The sequence below is a fragment of the Podarcis liolepis genome (assembly GCF_965112155.1).
Source record: "Podarcis liolepis genome assembly, chromosome: 10".
Classification (NCBI taxonomy): Eukaryota; Metazoa; Chordata; class Lepidosauria; order Squamata; family Lacertidae; genus Podarcis; species Podarcis liolepis.
Window position 1 is genome coordinate 3,089,055 of NC_139562.1, and position 18,720 is coordinate 3,107,774.

An 18,720-nucleotide genomic window follows, 5' to 3' on the forward strand; every position below is an offset into this window, starting at 1 on the left:
TGCAGCAAAGTTCTTAACCCGAGGTACTATTTCTGGGTTAGCGGCGTCTGTAACCTGAAGCGCCTGTAACCCGAGGTACCACTGTACTGCTATATGTTTTAAAGAAAAAAATCTCAAAGAGGTTTACATGAAAACATCAAAGAAAACAATCCAGAATAAAACAAATTAAATGTCGATTTCCCCCCAAGGTTTTCCATTTTTGGGATGTTGAAATCCCAGCTGCAGTTCACATCCATGTCATAAGCTCTTGCGTGTTGTTGGTCCACATATTCAGCAGTGACAGTTGGAGGGGGGAGGGAGGCCTGAACAGGGGTTTTAATTATTTTAGATGCTTTCTGCTCCAATATTTCACAGTCGCCACACCCCGAAGGAGAGACCTAGAGGGGCAATTTGCCCTTTGTGTCTTTCCCTTAGGGGCTGCCCCACTGTCTGGCATTAGAAATAACTCTGAGCAGCTGCTTACGGAGCAGTTCCGGAGCATAGCTGCCAACTGTCCCTTATTTGGCGGGAAAGTCCCTTATCCCAGCACCGTGTCCCGCTGCTGTCCCTTATTGATGATGTCCCTTAAATTTCCCGGGTTTCAAAGGAAGCAGCTCTTCTCCCTCCCTCCCTTCCTGCCGGCCAGTGGCGTAGCGTGGCTTGTCAGCACCCGGGGCAAGGCAAGTAATTTGCGCCCCCTAACCCGTGGATTTGCGCCCCCTAACCCTAACCCCCAGATGTTGCGCCCGGTGCGGCCGGCCCCCCTGCACCCCCCACACTACGCCACTGCTTCCTGGCAGTTTTATTCTCTTGGCAAACCGCTTTTGTAGCTGTCAAGCGGTTTATAAATTTTAGGATTTTTTTTTTAAAGGGCATTTTCAGAAAAAGCTGCTCGTGGCTCTCAGCTGTTCCCTCTCAGCTGCTCGCTCCTAGTTTGTGGGAGGGTGGATTTAAGGCATGACGCGGGGGGGGGTTGCGTGCGAAGAAGGGCAACCTCTCCCCACTCCGCCGCTTTGCTCCACTCTGGCAGGCAGGCTGGCAGGCTGGCTACACGCGACGCGCTCGGAGAGGGCCTCCGGATCGTCCCCCGGGCTGGGCAAGGGCTCGTTCTCACGCAGCAGTTGTTGCGCAGCCTCGCCGCCGCCGCCGCCCTTGCTCCTTCGCGTGCGGGGAAAGGCCGCCGGCAGCCCTGGGAGCGCCTCCCTCCGCGCCTTCACACGCAGCTGTGCCAGCCCAGCAGGCGGCTCCCATCCTCCCCGAGCCCCGGCCGGGCTAGCGGGGGTTGTGAGCCACCTGCAGGGAGCCGGGGGGTCCTAGCAGGCTCCCTCGGAAGGTGGAGCGGGGCCCTCCTTCGCTGGAGGTTGGATGGCCAGCTGCGAGGAATTCTTAGCAGGCTCGCTCCACCTCCTCCTCCCGACTTTGCAAGGAATTAGCAGGCTCGCTCCACCTCCTCCTCCTCCCGACTTTGCTGCTGCTGCTGCTCGGCTTTTTTCCTCTACCGACGGCACGCTGTGCCTTGGAGAGGTTCCCGCTTCCTGGAGGGGGGCCGGCCAAACGCGCCCCCCAAAATGTTGCGCCCGGTGCGGCTGGCACCCCCCACGCTACGCCACTGCTGCCGGCCAGGGAGGAGGGAGGCTCCAACTGGGTTGCTTGGCTGCGTTGCTCACCCAATAAGGAGTTTAAGAACGACTGGGAGGTGGAGCTTGCATTCCTTGTGCCAATCAAATCGGCCGCGTTGCCTGGGGACTCGCCTTTGCTCAGCGCTTCCCAGCGCAGAGGTGACGGTGGTTTTCCTTGCTGCGTCCCCTTTGCCAGGTTGCTGCGCTGTGGGAACCACCGCTTGAGGCTTCGTTTGGCTGCTGGCTAGGCTTTCTGCCTTTGGCTCCGAGGGGCTCAGAAGTTGAACCTACCTGTGCTCTCTGAAAATCCCTTATTTTGGCTGCTGATCCCTTATTTTCGAGGCTGCTGGGCCCTTGTTTTCAAATCTGTAAGTTGACAGCTATGTTCCAGAGAGCTTTGCCGTGAGATTCGCTCGAGGTTGTGGCCACTAGATTCGAACCTGGCTCCCAAGGCTGCAAAAAGTCTCCCCACTGCCCCTCCTGGCTTCAGAGCGACTCGTCCTCTTATCTTCCTAGGCTGTGCACCAGACCATCTTGGACAACCGGTTATTGATCGTCAGGAGCAAGGATGTGACGTGGAGCAGGCAGGAGAGCCAGAAGTTCTACCAGGAGCACTCAGGTCAGGACCCCACCCCCCAAAAAAAATACCCCATTGCTAAGTCCAGGAAGTAGGTGGGGTCAGCAGAGAATCCAGGAAGGGGCACTTAGATGGCTCTAATCCGGGGGAAACATGGAAGCTGTTTCCTTACTTAGAACCATAGAATCTTAGAGTTGGAAGGGACCCCCAAAGGTCCTGTAGTCCAACCCTCTGCAAGGCAGGAATGTCAGCTCAGACGCCCATGACACATGCAACTCATGGCAGTTACCCACTGGTCCATGCAGCTAGCGGGGCAAGTTAGGAGCCCACTGCAGGTACACAAATAATAATAATAATAATAATTATTATTATTATTAAAATAAAAAATTCCTTCCAGTAGCACCTTAAAGACCAACTAAGTTAGTTCTTGGTATGAGCTTTCGTGTGCATGCACACTTCTTCAGATACATTATTATTATTATTATTATTATTATTATTATTCAGATACATTATTATTATTATTATTATTCAGATACATTATTATTATTATTATTATTATTATTATTATTATTATTTTATTATCGAAAAGCTGACAGAATATGCAGAATTAGACGGCCTATCAGAAAAAATAAAGAATAAATCAAAACCGGAATTTGTTTCAAAAGGGAAGGTTTTCGAAGATTATTTGAAATATAAATATAGGAGTTTAAATTCGGTTGCAGCATTCGAGGAGCTTCAGTAATAGTTGCAAGGCAGATATAAGAATTAAGATATATTAAGAAAAAGTTCAAGAATGATAAAAGTGTGTACTGGCAATAAGTTATATAAAATGGAAATATGGAATAGACGGGAGGCGGGGTCTTTAGTGTTAAGACCAATTTATGTCCTATTGTTTGTTAAGAAAATTCAGTATCTACTGTTACTCCTGTGTGTAATTTGGTATTTGTGTTTTCCCTTTTTTGTTTTCTTGCTGTTTCAATTAAAAGAAAAAAGGAAAAAAAAGAAATATTATTATTATTAGTGATTTTTTTAACAATACTTTTTAACAGTTTCCAAGTATAAGAATCCAAAAGACACCTCAATATATCCATATCAAATCACAATACCAAGTCAAATATAAATTAATCAAATATCCAGTTGTATCATTTTGGTCCGGTCCCCCCCCCCGCGTATTACAGGTTTAATAATTGATTGATTGATTGATTGATTGATTCTGCTTCCAAAGCCTTATTGAATCCAGTTGTGTTCCAATTATAATAGTAATCCGCTCAACAGCTGCAGTGTTTATAACTTCTACCTGTATTAACACATTCAATAATCCACCTCTGTGATTCTGTTATGATTAATCGCCCGCCCCACACCCAAAGGTCTCAGGGCAGGCTGCAACATTGAAACGCAATCTTGTGGGCTCTCCTTCCTTGGAGGTTTTCAAGCAGAGGTTGGATGGCCATCTGTCAGGGATGAGGACCTTAAGGTCCATGAATAGTTTAGAGGTCCCTAAGGAAGTCAGATTATCCCCCACCAGGGCCAGGGCCTTCTCAGTGATGGCTCCGACCTGGTGGAATGCTCTGTCCCAGGAGACCAGAGCCCTGCAGGATTTAACCTCCTTCCGCAGGGCCTGTAAGACAGAGCTATTCCACCTGGCTTTCAATTTGAACCTGGCCTGATCTTTTATTCCTCTTCCTTCCCTCCCCCTCCCCTTTTTAGGAAGATAACCCGCTCTGGGATCCCACAGCTAATTCTCCCCTGGTCTCCTCGCTGGCCCAAATAGGACTAATTTAGCCAGCTAGCCCTGGGGATCATCTAATGTTTATTGGCTGGATTTCCTCCCTAAATTGATTTTTGAATTGATTGCTATTCACGTTTTATACTGTATTTTATGCTGTTTTTTGTTGCATCAATTAAGTGTTTTAAATTTGTTGTTAGCCGCCCTGAGCCCAGTTTTCTGAACCGGGAAGGGCGGGGTATAAATACATTATTATTATTATTATTATTATTATTATTATTATTATTATTATTATGTTTTATAATGTTGCACTATTTTAGTGTTGTTAGCCGCCCTGAGCCCGGCTTCGGCCGGGGAGGGCGGGATATAAATAAAATTTATTATTATTATTATTATTATTATTATTATTATTATTATTATTATTATGTTGAGATTCCTGCATTGCAGGGGGTTGGACTAGATGACCCTCGGGGGTCCCATTCAACTCTACAAGTCTGATTCTGTGGTCTTGAACACAGTTTAGAACAAGCTCGCGCGCGATATCCTTCATACAGGTTACGACAAGTGTCCTACATGGAATTAATGCATCCAAGAAGGAACTGTGTCTTGTCCGGGGTAGACGTGAAACTTTTTCGTGTGGAGCCTAGGAAGCTGGCTTTTACTGAGCCCAAGGGCCGGATTTCGGTTTGATGAGGCCCTCAGCTACTGGAGGTAAAGGGGCCCTTGATATGTCCAGCTGTCCTTTGTCAACAACAAATTGCCGCTGTTTTTTTCTGTTGAATATATGCTATATGGTAATTGATGGACCTAATAGCTATCTAAAGCCATTTGCATGTGTTGCCCTGCAACCAGTCCATGCAGAATGTAGGCACCCTATATATAGAAAGGAGCAAACCAGAGATATTTTAGGGAGCAGGCTAGCAGGTGGGGCCCATGACTTACATCAAAGGAGCCTACACAACACAAAACACTCTTGTTGTATGTAGGTTTTATACTTACTGGTTTTTCATTTTATATTTTGGTAATGTACATCCAGGTTTTTTTCCTTTCAATTTTTTGGGGGCCCCAAGAGACCGGGGCCCTAAGCTATAGTTTGTTTAGCTTATACATAAACCTGGCGCTGCTGAGTCAGACCATCAGAGCATCTCACGCAAAGCTGCCAACCCTCACTGACAGCATTTGCACGCCAGGGTTTTAGGTAGGAATAATAATAATAATAGTAATAATTTATTATTTATACCCTGCCCATCTGGCTGGGTTTCCCCAGCCACCCTGGGCAACTCCCAACAGAATTAAAAATAGAATCAAACATTAAATACTCCCCTGAAGAGGGCTGCCTTCAGATGTCTTCTAAAAGTCAGATAGTTGTTTATTTCCTTGGCATTTGATTGAAGAGTGTTCCACAGGGCAGGCGCCACCACCGAGAAGGCCCTCTATCTGGTTCCCTGTAACTTGGCTTCTCGTGGTGAGGGAACTACCAGAAGGCCCTCGGTGCTGGACCTCAGTGTCCGGGTAGAACGATGGAGTCTCTCGCGACCTTACCTGGAGATTGAATTTGAGACCTTCTGCACGCAAGGCAGGCGGTCTGCAACTGAACTGGGGCCCTTCTCCAAGAGTGTGTGCTCGGGGCCCTGGTGGCCTTCAAGAGATGGCTTGGAAGTCACACGAAACAGGGAGGCTCTTGCAGTTTGTACACAGCGCAGGCGGAGATCCCCAGGCTGGGGCAGATGCGAGTTGGAGTCCAACTCTGGTGTGCCACCCATGGGAACGGACGGCAACAACTCCCGGGAAGGGTGCTCTCAAGACCTCTCCCAGAAGCGTGTATTGGTCTCAGGGCTCTCGATCTCTTTTTCAGGACGTTTCTTCTACCAGAGGCTGGTGGAATTCATGGCCAGGTATGTCCGCGGCATAAGTATATCTTTTAATTAATTGAGATTTTTCAAGGAAATAAAATTTGCATAATACAAAACACATAAGACATAACAGAGGCTGGTGGGTGTTGTAGTTCAAAACATCTGGATGATACCAGGTTGGTGCCCTAATTTATTATTAAAAATAAAAAAATTCCTTCCAGTAGCACCTTAAAGACCAACTAAGTTAGTTCTTGGTATGAGCTTTCGTGTGCATGCACACTTCTTCAGATACAGATACACTTCAGAAGTGTGCATGCACACGAAAGCTCATACCAAGAACTAACTTAGTTGGTCTTTAAGGTGCTACTGGAAGGAATGTTTTTATTTTGACTATGGCAGACCAACACGGCTACCTATCTGTAACTAATTTATTATTATTACTATTATTACTATTATTACTATTATTATTATTTTCCCATTTCTATGCCACTTTATATTTAAAGAACAAATTTCTCTTTTTTTGAAATCATTTTTATTTGGTTTTTACAATGCAAAATTATATTTTGAAAATTCAATTACATATCCATATAAAGAGATTCCCCTGAGTCTCAGGATTTCTCCCCCCCCCCCCCTTCCCTGGAGTCCCCTTTAAATCATTTAAAACTGCATCTCCTCCAAACTCTACAACTATTATATCATTCCATGTTTTCCATGGTAATTGTTACACTACAAGGTGAAATCAAAATCCTGCCAATGTTTCCATCTGCTTACGGCGGCCTCTTTAAAAAGTTGTAAATTTCGCCCATTCTTTTATAAAGTTTTTGTCCTCTCGGTTCCTGAGTTTTCCAGTCAGCTTTGCCATTTCAGCACAGCCCACCAGCTTGGTTTGCCATTAACAAACAAATCTCAACGTGGTTTACAACACCCGGATAACTCAGTCGGGTAAAGCCTGGTGCTGATAATCCCAAGTTTGCAGGTTCGATTCCCATGTGGGACAGCTGCAGATTGCTGCATTGCTGGGGGGTTGGAGTATAAGTGGTGTCCAAACTTTTTTCAAAGAGGGCCAGATTTGATGAAGTGAAGGGCTGTGAGGGCCGACCGAAGGGCCAGCCAAAGTTGTTAGCCTTTTTTTTTTGGATTGAACTTGTTGAGGTTTTTTTAGCATTGAAGTTGTTGAGGTTTGTTTAGCATTTTACCCCAGGAAATAAACTGCCACAGGGGCCAAGTTAAACTGACCGGACCGGATTAGGCCCCCAGAACAGGCCTTGGACATGCCTGGGTCCCTTCTAACTCTGCAATTCTATCTATGGAATCATCAGATAAAACAACCCAGACTAAAACGTAACTTTCTTTCTTTCTTTCTTTCTTTCTTTCTTTCTTTCTTTCTTTCTTTCTTTCTTTCCACGTTAAAATGCTTAGCAAATATACAGCTTGAGCATAGGCAGAGAGAAATTAAACCATGAGTAGGCAACCTAAGGTCCATGGGCCGGATCTGGCCCAATCGCCTTCTCAATCTGGCCCGCGGACAGTCTGGGAATCAGCGTGTTTTTACATGAGTAGAAAGTGTCCTTTTATTTAAAATACATCTCTGGGTTATTTGTGGGGCCTGCCTGGTGTTTTTACATGAGTAGAATGTGTGCTTTTATTTAAAATGCATCTCTGGGTTATTTGTGGGGCATAGGAATTCGTTCATTTCCCCCCCTTCAAAATATAGTCTGGCCCCCCCACAAGGTCTGAGGGATGGTGGAGCGGCCCCCGGCTGAAATATTTGCTGACCCCTGAATTAGACACTCCATCAGTACACTGCTCCTGTGTTGAATCCCCAGAGACACACCATTCATCTTTTTTTTATAACTTTATTTCAAAACACATATAACAACATGGACAAACAAAGACAGTACCTCAGTGACAACTAAACATTAACAACACATCGTCTAACATCACACACACTTTTGACTCCCGATTCACCTCATTGTGCTTTCTACATATTCTTCACCTTTTCGCCTTTCCTGTTACATCTGTTACATGCAGACGAAAACTATTTTCAACCTCCGAGGAAAATATTTCCGAGCCTTCTCTTAAGTGATGTTTTGCTTTCCCCAGTCAACAGCCTGCCATCCAGAGACCGTCACTTGGTTGCAATTGGACCTGTGCCAGTCGCAAAAGGCAACTGGCGCCTGGCCAGTTTTGAACACTGGAAGGGAGATATCCTGGGCCAAGGCCACCTAGGGCTTTTAAGATTTATCGCCTGTGCTTTTGACTTGTGCATGGAAGCCAGTTGGTCACCAGTCCGGCTGCTTGCAAGATCCATGTGACGCGACCCCCTGACCTTCCTTGTGCCTTCTCTCTCCTCCTTTCCAGCGGCCCCATGAGGACATACATCCTTGCCCACGAGGAAGCCATCCCGCTCTGGAGGTCTCTGATGGGTCCCACCAGGGTTTTCCGTGCCCAGCACACAGACCCAGAGTCCATCCGCGGGTCGTTTGGCCTCACGGACACTCGGAACACCGTCCACGGCTCAGGTGAGTCCGGGAGGGGCGGGAAATGGGGAGCAGGAGAACTTTGGACAAGCTCTCCAAGCAACATGTAAAAGATTCCTTTGCAAAGGAGCCCCAAAGTCTGGGCCCAGCAAAGAGGGCTAAGGAATCGTCGTAGCCAAGGGAGCGGGATTGTACCAAGGGATCCTTTGGAATCCACCATAAGATTCCTGCGTTGCAGGGGGTGGGACTCTCCTGGTCTGCCCTGCAGAGGACCTTAAGGTCCATGAATAACCATAGTTTAGAGGTCCCGGGCCCTAAGGAAGTCAGATTATCCTCCACCAGGGCCAGGGCCTTCTCAGTGATGGCTCTGACCTGGTGGAATGCTCTGTCCCATGAGACCAGGGCCCTGCAGGATTTAATCTCCTTTCGCAGACAGAGCTATTCTACCTGGCTTTCAACTTGAACTTACCGTATTTTGCGCCCCATAGGACGCTCCGGCCCATAGGACGCACCTAGTTTTTTGGGGGGGAAATAAAGAAAAAAAAATTATTCCCCCCCCAGGTGCGGGGCTGGAAGAACCAGGTCGGGGAACAGTGGGAAGGCACGCTCTGCCTCCCCGCTGTCCCCCGAGCTTGTGGGGCTGGCGATGGGGAGAAGTGTGCTGATCCCGGGACTGCAGGCAGCTCTGCGCCGCCATCCGGAGTGGGGTGGGACTTCGCTCCCCGCTCCCGGTGGCCACACAGAGCTGTTCTGATCCCAGGACTGCAGGCAGCTCTGCGCGGCCATCCGGAGCGGGGCGGGACTTCGCTCCCGGTGGCCGCACAGAGCTGCGCTGATCCCGGGACGGCAGGCAGCTCTGCGCCGCCATCCGGAGCTGTGCTGAGCCGGGGACTGCAGGCAGCTCTGCGCAACCCTCAGAGCCGGTCTCCCGAGGGTTGCGCAGAGCTTCCTGAAGCCTGGAGAGTGAGAGGGGTCGGTGCGCACCGACCCCTCTCGCTCTCCAGGCTTCAGCGAAAGCCTGCATTCGCCCCATAGGACGCACCCAGATTTCCCCTTCATTTTTGGAGGGGAAAAAGTGCGTCCTATAGGGCGAAAAATACGGTAGCCTGATCTTTTATTCCCCTTCCTTCCCTCCGTCTCCCCTGTTTATGAAGATTACCCGCTCTGGGATCCCACAGCTAATTCTCCCCTGGTCTCCTCGCTGACCCAAGTAGGACCAATTCAGCCAGCTAGTGATTTCTAACACCTTGAAATCGAAGTGGGATTTTTACCGGCTGCTGGTGCTCCGCTCCAAAGATCAGCCTGGCCCCGCAGTCGCTCAAATTTCTCTCCTCCCTTGCAGATTCGGCAGCATCAGCCAGCAGAGAAATCGCCTTCTTCTTCCCAGATTTCAATGAAGAGCAGTGGTACCAGCAAGAAGAGCCTCAGTTGCGGGAGAGGGAGGTTGGCCGTGACACCAAGGCGATCCCTCACCACGTGCCCAGAGATGGCTGGGCAGAGGCAGACTGAAGGACGCTTTGCACGGGAGACACTGCCAGAACGGATGCAGGGATTCTGCTATGGAGACGGGGGTCTTCTCCTCTCTTCCCCAAAATGAGCGCCAGCACTAAATGTGTCGCAGCTTACTCAGGGATGGCTGCTGAGGTGTGTACGTCTCCCCACTGGATAAGAGCAGACATCTGCCAGGCTGTGCCAGACAGCCAATTTATCGCTTGCCCAGGCTGGGTTCAAGGATGCCCATGATACGGGGGTCAAGTAGAAGCTCTAAATTTCTTATTGACTTTGTTGTTGTTTAGTCGTTCAGTTGTGTCCGACTCTTCGTGACCCCCTGGACCAGAGCACGCCAGGCCCTCCTGTCTTCCACTGCCTCCCGCAGTTTGGTCAAACTCATGCTGGTAGCTTCAAGAACACTGTCCCACCATCTCGTCCTCTGTCGTCCCCTTCTCCTTTCCCAATATCAGGGTCTTTTCCAGGGAATCTTCTCTTCTCATGAGGTGGCCAAAGTCTTGGAGCCTCAGCTTCAGGATCTGTCCTTCCAGTGAGCACTCAGGGCTGATTTCCTTAAGAATGGATACGTTTGATCTTCTTGCAGTCCATGGGACTCTCAAGAGTCTCCTCCAGCACCAGAATTCAAAGCATCAATTCTTTGGCAATCAGCCTTCTTTATGGTCCAGCTCTCACTTCCATACATTACTACTGGGAAAACCAGAGCTTTAAGTATACGGACCTTTGTCTGCAAGGTGATGTCTCTGCTTATTGACTTAAGCATGCCTTTTCTCTTGGTTGCAACTGCCATTTCCACAGGTCTGTGCCAAACTATGTACCCATGCCCACGTGCCGCCTTCACTGTGACCCACAAATTCCCAGTAACATTTACTGGGCAGGGGGAGGGGTCGGGTGCGTCATTGGGGTTTCATTGCCAAAGAGAGAGCTGCCTTGATTCAAGGTTGTCTGAAAAACATGAATCCTAATAGCGATAAACTCAACTTTTGATCCAAAACGTGTGTCTGCTTCCTGTCGTTTCTTGGTGAAGATATATATATATATATATATATATATATATATATATATATATATATATATGATATTTATTAAGTTTTCAAAGGGAAAAAAATTACATAAGTAAAAAGAATAGAAAACGACAAAAATAAAAATACAAAATACAGAAAAAAGATAAAAAACATTTAAAAAGAAAACACATCAATCTTTCCATGTCATATATTCATATCCTTGCTTCCCTGACCTCCTCACACCTCCCTTTTTTGTATTCCAATTTAATTAGTTGATTCAGCAATTTCTTTCCCTCTTTGTTTTTATTTTAATCCTTTAACTTAATATAATATAACTTTGAGTTCTCACCTGTTAATAATCCATTTTTCATACACCTTTAAAACATTGCTGCTTAAACCACTTAACTTCATTGTAACATCCTTCTAACATTCATTAATTTTGCAATATTTCTGTAAATAATCTTTAAATTTCTTCCAATCTTCTTCCACTGACTCTTCTCCCTGGTCTCGGATTCTGCCAGTCATTTCCGCCAGTTCCATGTACGTTTCTTGGTGAAGATAAAGGCAGATCCTCTGCACATGCCCAGACGCACTCTTTCCTTTTTGTTTTCCATGGTAGAGAACCAACTCTGGAAACAAACTCAGGAGCTGAATTGCAGGCAGTCTTGCTGAGGCTGGGGCACAATGCTTAGAAAGTCCTGCTGGCAACCAGGTTAAGTGGAAGCGGCTTGGACACAAATGCAGAGATAAAAGTATAAGAAGATCCTGTTGGGTCAGTATCCCTGAAGGAGCGTCTCAACCCCCGTCGTTCAGCCCAGACGCTGAGGTCCAGCGCCGAGGGCCTTCTGGCAGTTCCCTCCCTGTGAGAAGCCAAGTTACAGGGAACCAGGCAGAGGGCCTTCTTGGTAGTGGCGCCCGCCCTGTGGAACGCCCTCCTACCAGATGTCAAGGAAATAAAACAACCTGACTTTTTTCCTATATAAATTTTTTATAAGTTTTTTAACATATCATTTTCCACAGTAATTAAACATACTTTTACATCTTATACAATTTTTGACTTCCATCAATCTCGTCTGAAAATTTTCCAATCTAATCTCTTAGTATACATTTCTTACTTTCCCTATTACATTTAAGTCTCATAGCTGATATCTCCATTCTTTTTCTACTTTGTAACCTTTCATATATTTCTCCTTACAAAACTTCTTGTAGTCCTACTGGCGTAATTAAAACTATCTGACTTTTAGAAGACATCTGAAGGCAGCCCTGTTCAGGGAAGTTTTTAATGTTTGATATTTTATTGCTTTTATTATTATTATTAATACAGTGGTGCCCCACAAGACGAATGCCTCGCAAGATGGAAAACCCGCTAGACGAAAGGGTTTTCCATTTTGGAGGTGCTTCGCAAAACGAATTTCCTATGGGCTTGTTTCGCAAGACGAAAATGTCTTGCGAGTTCCTGCGGGTTTCCCCCCCCCCCTTTTCCCAAGCCGCTAAGCCGCTTATAAGCTGATCCTAAGCTGCTAAGCCACTTAACAGCTGATCCCCTAAGCCGCTTATCAGCTGATCCGCTAAGCCGCTTAACAGCTGATCCGCTAAGCCGCTTAACAGCTGATCCGCTAAGTCGCTAATCAGCTGATCCACTAAGCCGCTAAACCGCTTATCAGCTGATCCACTAAGCCGCTAATGGGCTTGCTTCGCAAGACAAAAAAACCGCAAGACGAAGAGACTCGCGGAACAGATTCTTTTCGTCTTGCGAGGCACCACTGTATTCCGTCGAGAGCCGCCCAGAGTGGCTGGGGAAGCCCAGCCAGATGCACAGGGAATAAAGTATTATTGGTAGTATTGGTGGTATTATTACCCATCTAGGTCAGCATTCTGTTCTCGCAGGGGCTTAACAGATGCCTGTCGGAAGCCTACAACAGGATCTGACAACGAGCCCTCTCCCCTCCTGTGGTTCCCAGTGTAACTCTCCAACTGTGGTTAGTAAGTGCTGATAAAACCTTTCCCTTGTGAAGCTGCCTCATCCTCTTTCAAAGCGGACCAAGTTGGTGGCCTCTGCTACGTCTTGTAAGAAGTGAATCCCGGAGTGCTTTGATTTAGGTACCTTTCAGTTTACACTGGGAAACAAAAAAATTGTTGCATTGACACCTGCAGTTGTTCTAACCTAATTTCGACGTGCCGATTTCAGATCTGAAGTTGATTTTTGTTCTGTAAGCCCTCATTTTTTTGCAATTCATGTTTTTCACTTTTCACCATAATCTTTGTTTTTCACAATGCAAGTGTTCAATATTTTATTAAACACATAGGCAAAATAGTACAATATGAGTATAAATGTAAATGACTTATATAGCATTGAACATGACGTGTATAGCATTGAAAATGACATGTTTATCTAGGAACAGTTGGAGGTATGCAAAAAAATGTATTCCCTTGTTTACACATTTTTGTCTACTTGAAGAAGCCATGGTCCGATCTGAAAAATACAAATATTTAAGTTACAAAAGTATAAAAATAAAGAAAAATTAAGTTTGCAAAACAATAATTACCATGTGGTTAGGGTAGATCAACGTGTCAGTGTCCACTTATCCCCAGTGTAAATATGACATATCGGCAAAAGTCGGAAAATTAAAGATAACTTTAATTTACACGAAAATTGATTTCAGATTTGAAACTAGCATTGAAAGAACATGTAAGAACAGTTGAAAAATCTCATGCAACAGAAAATGAAAAAAAAAATGTTCCCCAGTGTTATGGATGAATTAAGGAGAAAGCGAATGGATAAAAAGTCCTTCTCCCTCTCTCCTAACACCAGAACTCCTGGACACCCAACAAAGCTGAATGTTGGAAGATTCAGGAGAGGTAAAAGCAGCACATCGTCAAACTGTGGAACTCACTGCAGCAGGAGGCGGTGATGGTCACCAACTTGGATGGCTTTAAAAAAGAATTGGACAAATTCAGAGAGAAGCGGGAGAGGACAATCAATGGGTACTAGCCACAATGGCACTGCTCTGCCCCACGGCCGGAGGCTGGAAACCGCAGGAGGGGAAAGTTGTTCTTGCTTCCTATGATAGGCATCTGTTTGGCCACTGTGAGAAGAATAGGATGCTGGACAAGATGGGCCTCTGGCCTGATCCAGCATGCTGTTATGTTCTTAATGAATAATTTTGTTTGTTTGTTTGTTTGTTTGTTTGTTTGTTTGTTTGTTTATAGCCCACCCATCTGGCTGGGTTTCCCCAGCCACTCCGGGCAGCTTCCAACAAACACTAAAAATACGCTAAAATCTCACACATTAAAAACTTCCCTGAACAGGGCTGCCTTCAGGTGTCTTCTAAAGGTCTGGTGGTTGTTTTTCTCTTTGACATCTGATGGGAGGGAGTTCCACAGGGCGGGCGCCACTACCAAGAAGGCCCTCTGCCTGGTTCCCTGTAACTTGGCTTCTTGCAGGGAGGGAACCACCAGGAGGCCCTCGGCGCTAGATCTCAGTGTCCGGGCTGAACGATGGGAGAGGAGACGCTCCTTCAGGTATACTGGACTGAGGCCGTTTAGGGCTTTCAAGGTCAGCACCAACACTTTGAATTGTTCTCAGAAATGTACTGGGAGCCATTGTAGGTCTTTCAGGACTGTTGTTATATGGTCTTGGCGGCCGCTCCCAGTCACCAGTCTGGCTGCTGCATTCTGGATTAGTTGTAGTTTCCGGGTCACCTTCAAAGTTAGCCCCACGTAGAGCGCATGGCAGTAGTCCAGGCGGGAGATAACCAGAGCATGCACCACTCTGGCGAGACAGTCTGCAGGCAGGGAGGGTCTCATCCTGCATACCAGATGGAGCTGATAAACAGCTGCCCTGGATACAGAATTAACCTGCGCCTTCATGGACACCTGGGAGTCCAAAATGGCTCCCAGGCTGCACACCTGGTCCTTCAGGGGCACAGTTACACCATTCAGGACCAGGGAGTCCACCACACCCGCCCGCCCCCTGTCCCCCAAGAACAGTACTTCTGTCTTGTCAGGATTCAACCTCAATCCATTAGCCGCCATCCATCCATGAAAGGTACTGACATGTAAGGTGGGCTCAGAAAGATTCGGAATTAAATGTCTTCCTGATTTTAACTGCTTGGGGCTGCAAAAACCATGGTTTTCAAACACTTGGCTATTATGGTTCTGCAATACAACCATTCTGCTTGGCCCGAGGCTACTGAGAAAGGCAGCCAGGATGAATTAGAATGGCATCTGCCAGAAGCTGATGGAGATTTCGGGGGCATGTCAGAAATCTGGAAGTTCCAGGGTGAAAAGTAATAAAAAGCAAATGACATTTCATCACTTGAAACAAGGGTGCACAACTCAATTATGTCAGCATTGATTTGGGTCAATTATGTCAGCACTGATGTGGGTCACAAGGGGGTTTAATAATGAACGCGCTACAGTCTCCTGAACGCCCTGCTGTGATTTCTGCTCCGTGGGGAGTGAACTGAATGACCGACGGGAGCAATAATGTAACTTCACACAGTTGCAAGATGAAAATGATGAAATTAATTGCATCTCTCATCAAAGGGCGCTTCTGACAAGGGCGCAACCGAACAGAGGCGCAGCGGTGCAGCCTGTCTCTGGCGAGCAAACTTTTAATGGCTCCCTTGGCCTCTCGTTTGATTGTTATGGAAAAATATCCTGGCTAACGAACCCCCGACGGCGATGCCAGCTCCTCCCCATAAGCGCACCCCAGTGATCTGCCCCATAGAGACACCTCCCGGCTTTTGGGTGCAGGTCCCGAGGGGAGAGATTCAGCGATGGGAAATTCCATGCTGAAACCAAAGCTATTAAACTGCTATTTAGAATAACCAGTTAATGACACCGGGGAAGAACTTTTAGAACTAAGATGTTCAGCAAACTCTTCTGGTTGATTTGCAAACGTTGAACTGGTTGCATGAATTGTTTGATGCAATACCACCTGGACTATTTGGAGTCGGGGGCGTCAAGAAAGCTTCTCGCGTGGTGGGGTTTGCTGCTTCGTTTGACAATGTCCTGACTCAGTCCTTGAGTACAAGAAAGTCCTTTATCATAGAATCGCAGAGCTGGAAGGGACCTCTGAGGGTCATCTAGTCCAGCCCCCTTAAATGCAGGAATCTCAGCCATGACAGATGGCTACTCAACCTCTGCTTAAACACAGCACACAGTTAAAGTATGGCACTTTTTGAAAGCCTAGATGGCTTTCAAAGGGGATTAGACTAATTCATGGATGAGAGAGCTATCAATGGCTACTATAATAATAATAATAAATAATAAATTTTTATTTATACCCCACCCTTCCCGGTTCAGAAAACCGGGCTCAGGGCGGCTAACAACAGATTTAAAACACTTAATTGATGCAACAACAAAAACAGCATAAAATACAGTATAAAACATGAATAACAATAAATTCAGAATTCAAAAATCAATTTAGGGGGGAAATCCAGCCAATAAACATTAGATAATCACCAGGGCTAGCTGGCTAAATGAATCCTATTTGGGCCAGCGAGGAGACCAGGGGAGAATTAGCTGTGGGATCCCAGAGCGGGTAATCTTCATAAAAGGGGGAGAGGGAGGGAAGGAAGGGAAATAAAAGATCAGGCTAAGTTCAAATTGAAAGCCAGGCGGAATAGCTCTGTCTTACAGGCCCTGCAGAAGGAAGTTAAATCCTGCAGGGTCCTGGTCTTCTGGGACAGAGCATTCCACCAGGTTGGAGCCATCACTGAAAAGGCCCTGGCCCTGGTGGAGGATAGTCTGACTTCCTTAGGGCCCGGGAGCTCTAAACTATGGCTGTTCATGGACCTTAAGGTCCTCTGCGGGGCAGACCAGGAGAGGCGGTCCCATAAATACGAGGGCCCTAAGCCACAAAGGGCTAGCCAGAATGGAGCTTGCAATCCTCCTAGCTCAGTTGCTAGAGCACGAGACTTTTAATCTCAGGGTCTTGGGTTTGAGCAAACTCACACTGAGCAAAAGATTCCTGCAATGCTGGGGGTTGGACTAGATGACCCTCGTGGCCCCTTCCAACTCTATCATTCCATGTGTCTTACCAGTTTCTGGAAGCTGCAGGATGGGAGGGTGCGGTTGTGCTCAAATCCTGCTCCTTTGGGGCAGCTGGTTGGTGACTAAGAGCAAGATGCTCAAATAGATGGGCCACTGGCCTGATCCAGATTGTGGAAGTCAAAGGATGTTGCCTCTAGCACAGCAAAATCACATTTATTTTATTTATTTTTAATGAAAACGTTAATTTCTGGTGCAGAATCAGCTTTTGGGGGGAAATGCAACATTCTTTCTCTATGAGGCATTGGAGGGTCACATCACAAGAAATCTTATGCCTGAAAGACACACCTATGTATTTATAAGCAGCATTGATTGATTGATTGATTGATTGATTGATTGATTTCACAATATTTATACACTGCTTGGTTGCAATGGAAGCCCAAAGCAGTTTACAAGAAGGACTAAAGCAGCAGAATCCCTGATTATGAAATTAAATATACAAATTATTAAATATTACTTACTGGCCTGTTACATTAACTTGGTTTTTAAAAAGTCTTGATTTTATTTATTTTTTAAAACGCACCCACAGGCCTTAATTCTAAGGAGCAAAAGAGTTAATTCAATAAAACATACCTGATTGAACTGTATTTCCCTCTCTCCTCTTTCCACTTTTGAACGCCAATGTTTAATTTCAATGTACTGTATATTATTATAGAAGAACAAGCCCCGCTGAAGCAAAGTCAGCATGGTTTCTGCAAGGGAAAGTCCTGTCTCACAAACTTATTAAGAGTTCTTTGAAAGTGTCAACAAGCATATAGGGAGTGGTGATCTGGTTGACATAATGTACTTGGATTTTGAAAAAGCTGTTGACAAAGTCCCTCACCCAAGACTCCTGAGTAATCTTAGCGGTCAAGAATAAGAGGAGAGGTCTTCTTGTGGATTAGGAATTGGTCAGGTTTCAAGAAACAAAAAGTAGAGACAAACAGATATTTCTCCAAATGCAGAAATGCAGAAAGAGGAGTCCCCCAGCTATTGGTATTGGCACATATGCTTTTAAAGTTGTTCATAAATGTTCTAGAGTGAGCAGAGAGGTGCCCACGTTCGCTGATGACGCTAAATTATATTTAGGGTTGTTAAAACAAAAAGTGATTCGAAAGAGCTCCAAAAAGACCTCTCCAGATTGAGTGACTGGGCAGTAAAATGGCAAATGCAATTCAATGTAAGCAAGTTTAAAGTGATGTTGGAGGGGGGAAAAATTCTTAATTTCACATACACACTGATGGGGTCTGAACCAGAAGTGATGGACCAGGAAGAAGACCTTAAGGTCACAGTACACAGCTCAATGAAGATGTTGATCCAGTGTGCTACAGCCGTGAAAAAGGCACATTCTATGCTAGGGATCATTAGGGAAGGAATTGAACATAAACACTGCCATTATCATAATGGTAGCTTCGAGAACACTGTCCAACCATCTCGTCTTCTGTCGTCCCCTTCTCCTTGTGCCCTCCATCTTTCCCAACATCAGGGTCTTTTCCAGGGAGTCTTCTCTTCCCATGAGGTGGCCAAAGTATTGGAGCCTCAGCTTCAGGATCTGTCCTTCCAGGGCTGATTTCCTTCAGAATGGAGAGGTTGGATCTTCTTGCAGTCCATGGGACTCTCCAGAGTCTCCTCCAGCACCAGAATTCAAAAGCATCAATTCTTTGGCGATCAGCCTTTATGGTCCAGCTCTCACTTCCATACATCACTACTGGGAAAACCGGAGCTTGAACTATACGGACCTTTGTTGGCAAGGTGATGCCTCTGCTTTTTAAGATGCTGTCTAGCTTTGTCATCAATATGCCCTTCCATATTTTAGGGCCAAGTGAGTTCCAGAACTTCCCTCTTCTCCCAGCATAAGAAAAGACCACACATTTGGTACATTAAAAAATGATTTACTTACTAACTCTTAAAAGGTCAGGTTCCTGTGCTTTTACATACAT

General features: G+C 46.1%; 1 protein-coding gene across 2 annotated transcripts in view; it reads left to right on the top strand.

Annotated features, from left to right (window-relative positions):
* NME6 (NME/NM23 nucleoside diphosphate kinase 6) overlaps positions 1 to 10,738 on the top strand; it is a 13,865-nt gene extending 3,127 nt beyond the window's left edge. For both annotated transcript variants that reach the window (XM_083461633.1, XM_083461634.1), the window contains exons 3-6: positions 2,115 to 2,217; positions 5,757 to 5,796; positions 8,116 to 8,276; positions 9,577 to 10,738. In XM_083461633.1, the coding sequence (XP_083317759.1) occupies positions 2,115 to 2,217; positions 5,757 to 5,796; positions 8,116 to 8,276; positions 9,577 to 9,743 (471 nt within the window). In that variant the 3' untranslated portion in view covers positions 9,744 to 10,738. The remainder of the gene's footprint in view (positions 1 to 2,114; positions 2,218 to 5,756; positions 5,797 to 8,115; positions 8,277 to 9,576) is intronic.
* The last annotated feature ends 7,982 nt before the right edge of the window (positions 10,739 to 18,720 follow it).